This window comes from Dioscorea cayenensis, chromosome 5 (genome assembly GCF_009730915.1).
Source record: "Dioscorea cayenensis subsp. rotundata cultivar TDr96_F1 chromosome 5, TDr96_F1_v2_PseudoChromosome.rev07_lg8_w22 25.fasta, whole genome shotgun sequence".
NCBI classification, from domain to species: domain Eukaryota; kingdom Viridiplantae; phylum Streptophyta; class Magnoliopsida; order Dioscoreales; family Dioscoreaceae; genus Dioscorea; species Dioscorea cayenensis.
Genome location: NC_052475.1, coordinates 4,103,393 through 4,118,035, shown reverse-complemented (window position 1 = coordinate 4,118,035; position 14,643 = coordinate 4,103,393). Strand labels below are relative to the sequence as shown.

Here is a 14,643-nt window from a genome sequence, read left to right as displayed (position 1 = left end):
AAAATAAACTAAACTCATATATATATATATATAAAATTACCACTCTCTAGGGGTGCATTTGAGCCGAGCCGTTCGTGAACGGCTCAGTGTTCGGCTTGATAAGGGCTCGTTCGTGTTCAGCTCATATTGTAAACGAGCCAAGCTTAAACATCATTTTCAAGTTCGATTAATAAACGAGCCAAGCTTGAGCAGCCGAAAGCTCGGCTCATTTTGGATCGCGAACACAGCTCGCGAACAAGCTTATTTATAAGCTCGGTTGTGAGCTCGTTTATATATATATATGTATATGTATATGTATATGTATATGTATATGTATGTATGTATGTATATTAAAGTGTATATGTGACTATGTCGTTGTTGTCAATTTGAGTCACACATATCGGGCTCTAAACTACTATTCGAAGGCTCAGATCGTTAAAAGCTCAGATCAGCTAGTTCATTAAGTTAAATAAGCTCGTAAGATAAACGAGCCAAGCTTGAACACCACCAAGCTCGCCTCATTAAATCTTTTGAACAACTTGTTTATTGTATAATTAAAAACTGTTTTATAATATCAGTTCCAATTTTATTTGTAATAATCATTAATATAACTATTCATAGTGTCATGAACAAGCTTATTTATTGGATCGTTAATAATATCGAAAAAATATTTATAGATAGTTACATCACAATGTTTATTTTGTTATTATTGTAATTATTTGTTAACTTATTTAATGAAGATTTTAACAAGCTTGAACTCAAACCTTAATGATTCAATAAATAAGCTTAAATTATTCTTTTGATCCTCAAACTCAAATCGAGTTGAGTCACACTTGATAATAATTCATTAAATAAGCTTTAAATGATGGTTTACTAAATAAGAAAAAATAGAATATAAAAAAATATTCAAGCTTTAATTAAGCTAATGAGCCAAGGTTAAGCTCGAATTTTTCTTATGAGTTGAGCTCGAGCATGAAGCTCGAAATAAGCTCGATTAGAACTCGAACTCGGTTAAAAATAAGTAACGTAGCAAATCGAACATGAAAAAAATAAAAGCTCGAAGAAAAGCTCGACTCGAGCTCAAGCTCGATTAAATAATGAACGAGCCAAGCTTGAACAAGGCAAAGCTCGGCTCGGCTCGGCTCGTTTACAACCATCTGAAGTCAAAATGATGAAAGAGGAGGGTCTTCGTGTTAGACAACTAAAAGCCAACAATTAATTCATTAAAGCACAATAAAAATAACACAAATTTTAAGATTTATCATTTGATTAGGAGGCTATTAGTTCTTGAAATTTGATATTTTAAGTTAGAAACACAATGCAATTATCATGGTTAAAAATTTAAACTCAATTTTATTTATATTTTAAATTATAAATAAATATATATAATGACTATGAAAACTTTCCCGTCCCCTATTTTCGGTGAGCACACAGGTGAACACACATGCGTGCATATATATATATATATATATATTTTTACAGAGATATTCTAATATATACGTATTATAAAAAAATATAGACAACAACAGCAACACACTGTGAAAAATGGAGATTCTAGTGTGAAGTCTTTCATGAATAATGTATTAAATTTTCGGTAACAATCACAAACCAAAAAAATCAAACCAAATTTGATTGACAAAGAATATAAAAAGATGAGTTTTAATAACATTTTTCATAGTTTCCAGTAAATCCCCAGTTTGTGTAAAATGCCTGCAAATACTCCCCAGAAGACAATCTCAGCAAACAGCACATACAAAAGAGTACCAACTCTTTCAGAGTTCCAGACATCAACAAAGACATGCTTATGAATCCAGTGAACCTGACAATCAAATCAATAAATCATCAATCAGTAATAACACAGTTGCAGAAACCAAAAACTATATGTATATAGACATACGAGAGAATTATCCGGCGTATTGTAATACCACCCATTGAAAAATGCAGCCAAAATTCCCTGTGCTCCTAAAACAAACACCAGCATTGCATTCATCCCGATCCATTCGAGGAACAGAAATGGAGTTCTTAATCCCCAGACATCAATCTGCAGATTAATTTAACCATTGATCAATCTACAAAAAATATATATATATATATATAAAAGGTTTTGATTTTGATTAATTATTGAAGAAGAACAAAAACATACCAATATATAGAAACCTGATAGGACTAATCCAGCAACTCCAGCAGTAAAACAGACATAACTGATGCTGTAAAGTTGTTTGTTGATAGGAATGGCTAACAAAAAATAAAAATAAGTATTAAAGAGTTGTTTGAACATATGTTAAGTCTGTGTTTAATAGTATTGTTATTCAGAAATATTCAGTATATTAAGTGGTGTATTGTTAGAATATATATATATATATGAAATATTAAATATTTAAAGATACAAAAGGTATTTCATCTAAGTAGTTAATTTATACTTGTAAGTGTATATATATATAAATCTCATCTCGTGAATATATATGGAGAACCTTGACAAGGGCATATGCACAATTTCAAGTTTTCGCAAACGTATATATGTAAAACAGAAAATCCATGTCAAAGTAAATTGACGTTTTCTTAAATAAATCATGATCTCAATTATTTTGAAATTTATAATGATATATTCTTAAACAGATCATTATCTTACTTATTTTAGAAGTTAAAATAATTTATGTTTAGTTTCCATCAAACATAAGCAGAGAATCAAGGAATTGAATAGATCACCATGATACAAATGTAAAAAGCATACCATTTGTGAAATGGAAGATGATGGCGAAGATGATTAGACCAAGCCCCATTAACAACCATTGCTTAAGTCTATCCGAATGATTCTGCGTACAACCGAAGTTCTATTATTAGTACGGGAAAAACTAGTGGACAAGAATTCAATCAATTTAAGGTACCTTAAAATGAATAAGAACATGCCCATAATGAACTCCAATGGTGCCTGAAACAATGGCCGACACAGAGCTGAAACCAAGAACTAGAACATATAAAAATTTGATTGTATGTCATCGGATTTTTGTTGAAAGGAAGGATAAACGAACATACCTCAACAAGCCTTCCGGTTCAAATGGACCGAGACACCATGAAGGAGCATCATCTCTGAGAGGTCCGAGATTCGGCGAATTATAGGTACATTCTTTTGATCTTCTCCAAACAGGCTGAGTGTAGATATGGTTGATACCCCAAACTTGCCTGTCGATATAACCAACTGCATTGCAAGCAGGTCCTAAGTGTCCACGAACACCACACTGAACCTGAAAACAAAGGAACAGCACCTCCAAATAAATTTCCATATAAAAAAAGACCTAAATAGAAAGTTTTCTAACATACCAAAAATCTCTTCCCGTCGTTGATATCTCCCGGGTTACGGAATACAAAGCTCCAGTCCGGAACATAGAGTGCATATGTGGTGATGATGTATATGATAAGCGCGACAAAACCACCCAGCCTAGAGAATTACTTAGCGACCATACATTGATCAAATACAGGGCAACACTAGAAATAATGTATGAGATATTTTTCAATTACCATTGCCAATGATGTGCACTGAAAGATGGCAGAACGATGGGGTCTGAGGACAGTAGGGCGGATATTTGCAGTCAGAGCTTCAATCATAGCCACCACAAAGTAAACCAGAGCTATTCTCTGCAATCAAAAGATCAAAATAAGAGTTTAAAGTATCAGTTTCAGACAAGGACAGGTATTGAGGAATGGATTGATAGTACTTGTAGGATGCCCATCCATCGAATCCGCTTCATGTCGACACCATAAGAGAGGCCATCAGGTGCATGGGAGTATCCACCTACAGTGAGTATTGTATTGAGAGCAAAGCGTGGCAATTTAGATCAAGAAAGAGTGAAGAATGTGATAACCTTGAAGGAGAATTCCCCAAAAGAGAAGTTTGAGTGTTCTAATTGTGATCTTTCTCATTGCATCTGAGATTCTTGGAACTCTCTGCAAATGCATTCAAAGGTTCAGATAGAAGAATAGAAACCAAACCAAACCAAAACAATTAACTGTACAAACCTTGAGAGCAAAAGCAATGGCAACCCCAACAATGAAAGAGGAAGAAGGGCAAGACAAAATCAGCGAGAGTACAACCATTCCATGGTGAATGATCAATCTTATCATATTCTTCTCCGGCATCATCAACCAATATCATTATCTGAACCATGAATTCATATCACCAACCAAAGAGAACAATCTATTATAATTTTATAAAAATATATGTTGCCTTACCACAATGGTGAGTCCTCTGAATGCATCCAATGCTGCCACCCTCTTGCTCCTTGCCCTTGGAGGCTCTAGCCGTGCCATCTCCCCAGTCACATTCTCCAAGTGTTCCTCCACCTTCTCTGTGCTACCATTTCCATGACCACCATTACCAACATCACTGTGTTGTCCTCTATCCTCAACTCGGATGGCCAGAGAGTTATCGTCATGGTTTTCAAAACCATTTGACATAACCATTTCCTTCTGTTCTTGTCCATGATCTCCATTCATGTTTGTAGTCATTGCAGTAGTTCAATGAGACTCTCCTCCTTAGCTTAGCTCCTTTCGAGAATCCTGAAAGAATTTTAGAAAACAAAGAATGAAGTATTTAATAAGAAGCACAACAAAATAGCACTTTCAAACTAAGACAAATTATCACCATCTGAGCACAATAAAATAACACCTTCAATCCAAGGCTGAAAGTCTCACCTCTGAGCAGAAAAATATAAGTTTCTTTAGTGGCAGCCGGCAGTGTGAGATTGGGCACTAAAACTGCTGTAACATTTTTTTTCTTTTTCCTTCTTTTTTGAGGCGATTGAAATCATGAAAAATAAGCAATCAATCAAAAGGCACACACAGAGAGAGAGAGAGAGAGAGAATCAGTATAAATCCTAACAAGTCACTGTGATTTATTGAATCACACTAGAAAATTATGAACAGAAACTTACAAAAATTTATTTACAACATAAGAAAAACAATAAATAAACATAACAGAAAGAATAGCAAGAACTCCACTTGAATTTAGAAGAATAAACCAGAAGAGAAAGTCCAGTACAGAGTTCAAAACAAAAGTGCATCTCGTCTTCATTCCAAATTAATCGAAACCTCTTCCAATGTCCATATGGAGCATTCTTCTCCTTTACCAAAAAACAAAAAATAATAATAAACAATAATTAAAACATGGTCGAACATTAGCTCCATGAACATGTATAATATGTCATATTTTTGGACAAGCAGTGACAACCATGTGTCAAAAGGTCAGCAAAATCATATTCTGCTGTAATAATGTTGTCATAGATTGCAACTTAATGGGTGCAGATGGAGCTTCCTTTATGACATGTGGCAACAACTGCAACCCAGAAGAAAGAAGCAATTTGGAGTATTACAGAATATTGGAATCAATCCTATGAGATAATAAGTAACATTCACAGAATACATCATAGCATACAACTCTAGAGATCACTGCAGTTAAGCTTGAAAATTTTCATCTGAAGACTCAGATTTGAAAAATTTTAACTATATAACTTAAAATTGGTAATATGCTCAAGAATCCAGAGAAACAAGCATTCAACTCCCTGCTTCATGTCTGGACTAGTTATTAGCAAACAGAGGATATATTTTGAATCCATGAAGCATGACAAGCATTTGCTGGTGAGAACAAAATCTCATTCAATCATAACAACAATTAGAGAGAATAAGTATATCGGAGTATTGAAAAGCTGAACATGAACCAATAGCCTTCTTTCAGCAACCTGAAATCCAAAAGGGGAAAAAAAGTCAGTTTGTAAAAGAAAAGGAAGCAATAAAACATGAAAGTCCAAAGGAAGTACCAGTTTCAAGAACACCATTCACGTGCATTCTGAAACATTTTCAACCATGGACTTGGACCCTTCTTCTTGACATTCCATCCCTCCGGATACCAAGGAAACTGCCACATCATGAAGCACCGTTCGGGGTGCGGCATCATAGCAAGGTGCCTGCCATCAGGAGAACAAAGGGCTGCAACACCTAGTGGTGAACCATTGGGATTGAATGGATAAACTTCAGTGACACCACCGACATCGTCACAATACCGCAAAGGAGCCAAGCTGGACTCAAGAACCTGATTCAAGACAGCATCATCCGGAAAATATGCTCTACCCTCACCATGAGCAGCCCAAACACCCAGTGTACTGCCCTGCATTCCCTTGAACATGATAGCTGGAGAATCCCCAATCCTCACACTAGTAAAACGGCATTCAAAGCGACCTGATTCATTGTGAATGAATCTTGGTTGTGATGTGTCTCCACCAGCACCTAGAGAACCACCAACATCAGCGCCCGGTACCCATCCAAGAAGAGCCATGAGCTGGCATCCGTTACAAACACCAAGGCTGAAAGTATCTGGCCGATTATAGAACTCATGAAACTGCTGTAGCAAAGGCTGGTTGAACCTTATGGATGCAGACCAACCTTTAGCAGAATCTAGTACATCAGCATAACTGAAACCTCCAACAAATGCAAGCCCGCGGAACTGATCCAATGAAACTTTCCCACTCAGGTCAGACATTGTGATGTCCCAAGGTTCAAATCCTGCAGCATAGAATGCTGCAGACATTTCCCTGTCCCCATTGCTTCCTTCCTCACGAATGATGGCCACTTTTGGCTTCTCAGTCACCAACATGAATTTGTCATCTGTAAATTCAGGTGTGAAAGATAATTCCCATGACGGTGCCTGTCTGCTTCTCAGGCCTTCTTTCTCAAGTTTTACACAAGAGGCCAACCTCTGAAGTCCCTCAAGATGAAAACTGGTTTCCTCCCATAGGTCCCTCAGATAAGGCATTTCTTCTTTCAGCTGAGGTGTTCCATCAACCAATAACTCGATTACAGGTGATGCAGTAACACGGCCAATGACCTCCCCATAAACACCAGCCTTTTCAAGCTTTCCTCTGACATAATGTATATCTGTTGAGCTGACTTCAAGAATAAGACCAAGTTCTTCTGAAAACAGTAACTGGTGAAGACTGCACCCCCTTGAGTTTAGGTGCAATTGAACACCACAGTTCCCCGCAAATGCCATTTCAAGGATACTAACTATAAGTCCACCATCACTGATATCATGACCAGCGTAGATCAATTTTTCGCCAAGCAGTTGCTGAACAGCTTCAAAAGCCTTCTTTAGATAGGAAACATCATCAAGATCAGGACACTCATCGCCGATTTGGTTGAATGACTGTAGAAGAGCAGAGCCACCTAATCGCCGTTTCCCTCTGGCTAAATCAATGTGCACTAGAAAACCTACATCATCATCTCCAAGCTTCAAGTCCGGGGTAACAGTCAATGTAATGTCAGGGCAAGTAGCATAGGTACTGATGACAAGATTTCCAGGAGCCTTGACAATTTCACCACCAGCATGAGCTGCCATAGAAAGGCTGTCCTTGCCCCCATCAATTGCTATACCAAGTTCAATCATGGCTTCTGAAAGGGCTGTAGCAGCATCATACATAGCTGCACCTTCTCCATCAAGCTTGGCTGCATACATCCAGTTCCCACTTGCTTTGACATCACCAAGAGAGGTAATTTTTGCCCAGACAAGGTTTGTCAATGCTTCACCAACAGCCAAACGTGCCATTGACTTTGCATGCAAAAGACTCTTCAGCGGCTGCTCCCCAATGGCACACGCACCACCGGTGAGACCGGAGTGCGTCTGAGCAATAACAGCTACATCAGCAAGTGGGAGTTGTAAGGCTCCAACTGTCTGCTGCTGTGCCACAAGACCTGTCACACATCTGTCCACTTTCGTTGTCAGGAAGCGTTTTGAGCAAACTGAGGGAAGCCTCAAGACCCTTTCCAGTGAATCCATCAATGTGGTTGTTGGAGCAATATCTGGGGGAGTAAGAACTGGAGTTGTGGTCTTAAATTCAAAGCATTTCTGAGGCATGTCCCCAAGAACCTTCTCAAGTTCAAGATCCACAACTGGAGATGGAAGAGGGAGTCCACTTGATTGACAGTGCTCAATAGATGACTTATCCACTAAAACAACTCGTCCACTGCCACTGATCGTCCCAATAACAGCCATAGAAACCCTTTCCCTTTCACAAATAGACTGCAACAAGTTCCGGCTTTCAGGTTTCACCAAAAGAGCATCCTGCTCCTGATACTCAGCACCCCATATCTCCAGGACTGACAATGTACTATCACCAACAACTATAGCTCGGATATCAATTTCAGCTCCTTTGGGATAAATAATCTCCTTCACAACATTACAGTTACCACCGGCACCTTGATCATGGATGCTGATAATTGGGTTGTCTTCTCCCATTTCAGCACAAGCACGAACAACACGGTACAGTTTTTGTGCCATCTCAGCATCTCCTCTCTGGACAGCATTAAAATCCAAATCAGCATCATTCTGACCGCTAACCATGCTGGAAGCAGCACCACCACCCATCCCAATTCGATATGCAGGACCTCCAATCTTCACAACCAGCATTCCAACATCTGGTTCTCCCTTCTCTATATGAGAATGATCAATTTGGCCTATTCCTCCACTGAACATTATTGGTTTCAGCCATTCACGTCTTTCGCCGTTTGGTAGCCTCATTCCAAATGTTCTTGTAAAACCTTGGATTAAAGGCTCTCCAAATTTATTTCCATAGTCTGATGCCCCATTACTTGCATCAATTAGAATCTGCAAAGGCGATGCTAAGTTCGTAGGATACACAAAAGATGGATCTTCCCATGGAGCATATGAACCTTCAATGTGAAGGTTACCAACACAATAACCAGCTGTGGAAGCTACGACAAATGATCCCCTTCCTGTTGCATGTGTGTCCCTAATACGACCTCCAGCACCAGTTTCAGCACCAGGATAAGGAGCAACAGCACAAGGAAAATTGTGAGTCTCTGCGGTAAATAAAATATCAAGGTCATGCTTGAATCTGCACAAGGGAGATGTGGCACCAGGTTTTGTTGGCCTCAGCAGATTTACAGCAAATCCCTTAATTGCACTGGAGTTGTCTTTGAAGCCAATCACAGAATTGTTCGGATTTGCCTTCAAAGTACTCTTCACAATCTGCATGAGGGTTCTATTCATAGGCTGACCATCTATAATAAGCTTTCCGTTGAAAAACCAATGCCTACTATGCTCGCTATTAGATTGGGCAATATCAAAGAGCTCAACAGTTGATGGGTTGCGTTTTATATCATCCCTAAAGAGACTTGTATAGTACTGAATATCATGCTCATCAAAAGCAAGACCCATTTTCATATTGATTTCCTCCAGAGCCTTTCTTCCTCTCTCAACAACTGGAACAAAGCTAACAGCCTCAGGTACAATGGTTGATTTAAATGATGTGAGCTTCTTAGGATAGACACACTCTGTCATTCGATCATGAATCATAGACACAAACTCATTGATTTGGCTATCCTCCAGGGGATTGCTTCCAGCCTTTAAATACAACAGATATCTTCTTGACCTCTCCATGCGAGTCACTTCTGTCAATGTGCATGCTTGGCAAATAGATACCGCATTTGCAGACCATGCCGTGGTGAAAGACATACGTGGGCCTACCTCAATCAAAATAGTAGAGATATCTTCATTGATCTCTTCTTTATCCAGAAAGGTTTCAGTGGTTAAGTTCTCAGGCTCATATGTCTCTTTTAGAAGCCACTTGAGTATTTCAAGCTTCTCACTTGATAGTTCAGAACTCAGTCCAATGTTAAAACATTGCTCCGTTTTCAACCCAACAATTTGGCTAGAAATTTTAAGCTGAATCTTCCTGAGAAGCTCGGCAGTTGCACTGTTTTGCAATAATGGACACCGATAGAAGTGTATAATTTCAACAGGTTGTTTCACTACATCAGAATCTTGAGCTATTGGGGTCTGTGTACGTCTTGAAGACACAGCTCTTGGAATCCATGGCGTCCCCTCACTGGAAAATGCTTTCAAACTTCTGACAGCAGAGTTTCTCCGACATACATGGAACCTTATTTGACTAGATTGCTTTCGCAGAAAAAGGCTTTGTCTTCGTGGTCCCTTTAAAAGAATCAAACAAGATAGACCAATCAAACAAGATAGACGGTAAGAATTTGTGGTGGGAGGGATAAACATAAGATACCACATAAGTAAAAACACAGCCCTTCAAAAGAGCTAAAGACGAGGAAATTGCCTTTTGAGCAAGGATTTCTGTCAAATATTACCTGAAACTGCCACTTTATCACAGATGCTTGTCCCACAGTGGCCATCAGCTCGCTGCTCAAAAGAGTAGCAATCAATGTGCTAATTTTTACAAATTCAAAGTTCAGAACTCCCAATATGTAATTGACAGAACCTTTTTCTTTATATTATTGCACTATAACTCACCTTTCACATGTATAATCATTCAACATTAAATTAGACAGACACAATGATTTAGGTATGCAGACTTTTTGACCCAAGCCAATAAAATGAGAAATCCACTCCAGTAAATTGTGGAAGAAAAGATGAATGGAAGAATTTCACAAGAAATAAAAAAAAATATTCATGGATTATTCGATAGAAGATATTTCTCACAACAGAAGCACTGAGACAAAGCAACCTTAATGAACAAAAAATCTGAAGAGTGAGAAACATGTGGAGCCTCACATAAGCTGGAAGATTCAACAAATATTAAGGTTTGCAAAGGTAAAAACATAGGCATAACCTACCTGCATTAGCCAACTTTCTATCAAAAGAATATGATCATGATTAAGACACCAAGAGAATTTCATTTAATGCCCTTCGCAAGTTGAAAAAACCACCAAACAAGCTTCCTGGGGTGAAAAACATAACTAAGAAGAATTTCAGTTTCAACAGAAAAGTATCATCTTGCTGAATTCACCACTAACCCATCCAGCTATATTCAAATGTAAAATAGACTGCTTAAGTGGATGTAAGCATTATGAATTGACTCAATTATAGAATTCTAACTAAACATACATCTAATGAGATAAAAATAAATAAATAATAACTGTCGCTTAAAAAAATCATTCTTTCAACAAGACTTACACAAAGGTTTCTTCTAACCTACTCAGTAACCCAAATTCATCAATTGAAGCCATCTCCCAAGTACTTATTGCCTTCAGACTCCCCGGACCAAAAAATCATCAATCGTGCTAACCTCAAACGAGATAAAAAGCCATGAAGCATCAAAAGTTTCAAACTTTCAAACTAAACACACATACACAGACAAGACCCCAATTGAAATCAATCACTCGATTGAGAAGAGGCAAAAGCATCAAAAGCCATCCTTTCAACTGAACTCACAAACAAGACACTCACACACAAATTCATCAATTGAACTCGCACACTAAAGGAGATAAAAATACACATGCATCATCAAAAAATCATTTCTTCAAAAAGAACTTGCACACATAATCAAGGCTAGCAACACACACAGCTAACATTGATATTAGGTTAAAGCTCAAAGCATACTTTCAACTTTTATAAAATCCATGTATACTATCCAACAACTAAAAAACGAATCTTTTCAACATGCTGATCATAAACTCCTACTTTTCCCTCACCACAGCAAATGGCAGGCAACAAAAACAACCCAGTGATCAAGATACAAACTTAATTCATGAAGAAAAAGAGCATCTGAGTTAGAATTGAGTCGGAAATAGTATACCTTCTTCACTGGGGCTTTTCCTCGAACAGCTGATGGGTGCTCCGAGAGGGACGGCGAGCCGGCGGTAGTAGTCCTTGCAAAGGGAAAGTGTCAATCAAAGAAGTTGTATAGTATTAGTATATAAAGAAATTTGTAGGGTTCTTCCTATGGGCCCCACTTTGGTGAGCTGTCACTGCTGTGTTGGAATTGATGGACCCCACATTTAATGTTTTTCTTTTTATAAAATTTTATAATTTATTTTTAGATATAACAAGTGTATTTCATGATTTGTTTTCATTTATAAGGTTTAAATACTTTATTTTTTAAGTGTATTTGATCATTATTGATTTTGATCCTCATAATTTAAAAATATTTAATGTAAATGAGTTGTTGCCATATGTCAGTCAATGGAATTTTTTTCGGAAAAAATTATCCGATACTAGTGTGGATATCGGTGCGTGCGCTACGAGCTTTAGCTAATAATACAAATCATTTAAAATAAATAATTTAACAAAAAAATATAAAAAACACCAATATTATGAAATAAATTAAATAAAACAAATACAAATAATAACAAAAACATATATATATATATATATATATATGAAAAACAATAAAATAAAAATAAAATTAAAATAAAAGCACAATATATCTAACAAAAAGAAAATTAAAATATACAAAATCATGTTTATGTCCATATATATATATATATATATGAAAACAATAAAAAAAACTTAAAATAAAAATTAAGGAAAAAATTAAAACAAATAAAAATATTATTATTAGTAAGCATATAATATAATATAGTATAATATATATTGATATTAATATATAATATTAACATCATATATGTATTGAGAGAAAAAAAAGGTCAGTGAATGAGTGATGTGTGATCCACTCAACTAAAAATAAGTAAATAAATAAAATACATATTAATCAAAATCAAGCCAATGACAGAGGCATTTAAGTAGTACGTATATATATATATATATAAATAAAAAAAAACACCGTATATATATAGAGATAATAAAACTACATAAAAATAAATAAATCAACAATTATTAAAATAAACAAAATAATATTATATATATAGAGAGACAATTAAACAATAAATCTATATATTTTATTGTTTAAAACAATGTTTAAAAAAATACTATTATTTGTATTGAGAGAAAGAGTTGGTGTGGGATCTTTAAAAAAAAAGACCAATCAAAAACAAACAAATTTAAAAGAATAAAATCCCTAAGATTAATATTATGTATACCAACATAGATACCAATGCTTATGCTATGAGTTTCATAACTTTCAATGATGCGAATTATAAAAAATAAATTTTAAAAAAATAAAATCACTTAAGAAAATGTGAAAAACTAACCAAACACTAATCTTATCTGATAAATTTAATCAAATAAATAATAAATAATATAATATACAAATAAAAAAAATCATATATAGATATATGAAAAACAATAAAAATTAAATTAAAAAACAATTTATCTATATATTTATTTTATTATTTTACAATTAAAATACAAAAAAAAAATCATATATATGTATGTGAAAAAAATAATATGAAAAAAATGAGTAAAAATATACAAAATCATGTCTATATTTATATATGCATGAGAAACAATTAAAACAAAATTAAAAAAAAAAAAAGTATATAATATATTAATATCATATATGTATTGAGAGGGGATGGTGGGTTGGTATAGGACCACTCAACTAAAAAAACCAATTAGAAGGTGTCAAACAGCATCATAAGAGGAATTCTGTGTAATATTAATTAAGATTAATATTATATTTAGTATCAATGCCCGTGCTTGTGCTACGGGCTTCATCTTATGATACAAATCATTTTTTTTAAGAGTAATGCTATTTGTCCCGATAAAGTTCCCGATTTCATTGCCCGAACCACGTGGATGCTACAGGTCATCTTATTTTCTCTCTCTTACTCACTATCTTCTTCCTTCGCTTTCTCTCCTTCAAATTACTATAATCGGACAGCGAGCTTCGGGAGCATCGTCAGAGAGCACTGGGTGAGCTCTAGTTCCGTGCCGACGACTCTGATGACATGGTCATCCTTGGGTTCCTCCACGATGCCTTCAGCAATGGATGGGTCCTTGATGGTGCTACGGTGCCGGAGGTCAAGATCAAACCGGTGGTGGAGGAGGTGTTTCTAGAGGCGCTGGTGCCGACGAAGGAGAAACACTGTAGAAGAGTGAGATAGAGATCATGGGGGAAATTCGCGGAGGAGATTAGGGATCCGGCGAGACGACGGAGGATGCAGCGATGGCGTATGATTGGGCGCCGTTTTGGATGCGAGGGTCGCAAGCGTTGCTTAACTTCCCGCTGAGAATCATAGCCAAGGATGCGGCCACGGCGTCAGCGCCATCCGTGGGAGGGAAGCAGGCCTCACCGGAGCGATCTCCAACGTATTCCTCTTCATCTTCATCTTCTTCGTTGTCGTCGTCAACGGAGTTTTGTCAGCCGAAGCGGAGGGAAAGACAAGGCGAGAGATGAAGATGGGGTAGGGCTTTGAACGGGTGAATTTTTTTTTTCATTGTGTGCATAGGAGAGAGAAAATGAAATCACGTGAAGCATCCACATGGTTCGGGCTATGAAATCGGGTAATTTTATCGGGACGAATAGCATTACTCTTTTTTTAAATCAATTAACAAAAAATACAAAAAAAAAAGCACAAACACCAATATTATTTATATAGATGAAAAATAATGAAAACAAAATTAAAAACATTAAAATATACAAAATCATGTTTATGTCTATATATATATATATATATATGAAAAATAATAAAAAACAATTAAAACAAAATTAAAAAACAAAGAGATAAGTATATAATATAATGGTAGATATATATATATATATTATAATTAATATTATATATATGTATTGAGAGGGGGATGGTGGGTTGGTGTGGGACCCACTAAACTACAATTAGAAGGTGTCAAATGGCAGCATGAGAGAGATTTGTGTATTGTTAGTTAAGATTAATATATAACTAATGTGGGAGACCTGTGGTGACGCTACGAGTTTATATATTAAAGTAAATTAA

General features: G+C 36.2%; 1 protein-coding gene and 2 pseudogenes across 4 annotated transcripts; 1 reads left to right on the top strand and 2 right to left on the bottom strand.

The window, feature by feature from the left end:
- Window positions 1–1,544: 1,544 nt before the first annotated feature.
- LOC120261714 lies at window positions 1,545–4,724 on the bottom strand (annotated as a pseudogene).
- Window positions 4,725–5,351: 627 nt separating this feature from the next.
- LOC120262465 (probable phosphoribosylformylglycinamidine synthase, chloroplastic/mitochondrial) lies at window positions 5,352–11,674 on the bottom strand. 4 transcript variants are annotated; one of them, XM_039270580.1, is made up of 5 exons: window positions 11,589–11,674; window positions 10,967–11,073; window positions 10,141–10,192; window positions 5,790–9,976; window positions 5,352–5,711 (listed from the first exon to the last, which is right to left on the bottom strand). In XM_039270580.1, exons 2-4 carry the CDS (start codon window positions 11,017–11,019, stop codon window positions 5,795–5,797), a joined length of 4,287 nt encoding a protein of 1,428 aa, XP_039126514.1. In that variant the 5' UTR covers window positions 11,020–11,073; window positions 11,589–11,674; the 3' UTR covers window positions 5,352–5,711; window positions 5,790–5,794. The 4 variants fall into 4 exon arrangements, with proteins under 4 accessions (XP_039126514.1, XP_039126517.1, XP_039126516.1 ...); XM_039270583.1 differs by lacking the exon at window positions 10,967–11,073 and adding an exon at window positions 10,627–10,749; XM_039270582.1 differs by lacking the exon at window positions 10,967–11,073 and adding an exon at window positions 10,627–10,731.
- A 1,815-nt stretch (window positions 11,675–13,489) lies between these two features.
- Window positions 13,490–14,138, top strand: LOC120259887 (annotated as a pseudogene).
- Window positions 14,139–14,643: the final 505 nt, after the last annotated feature.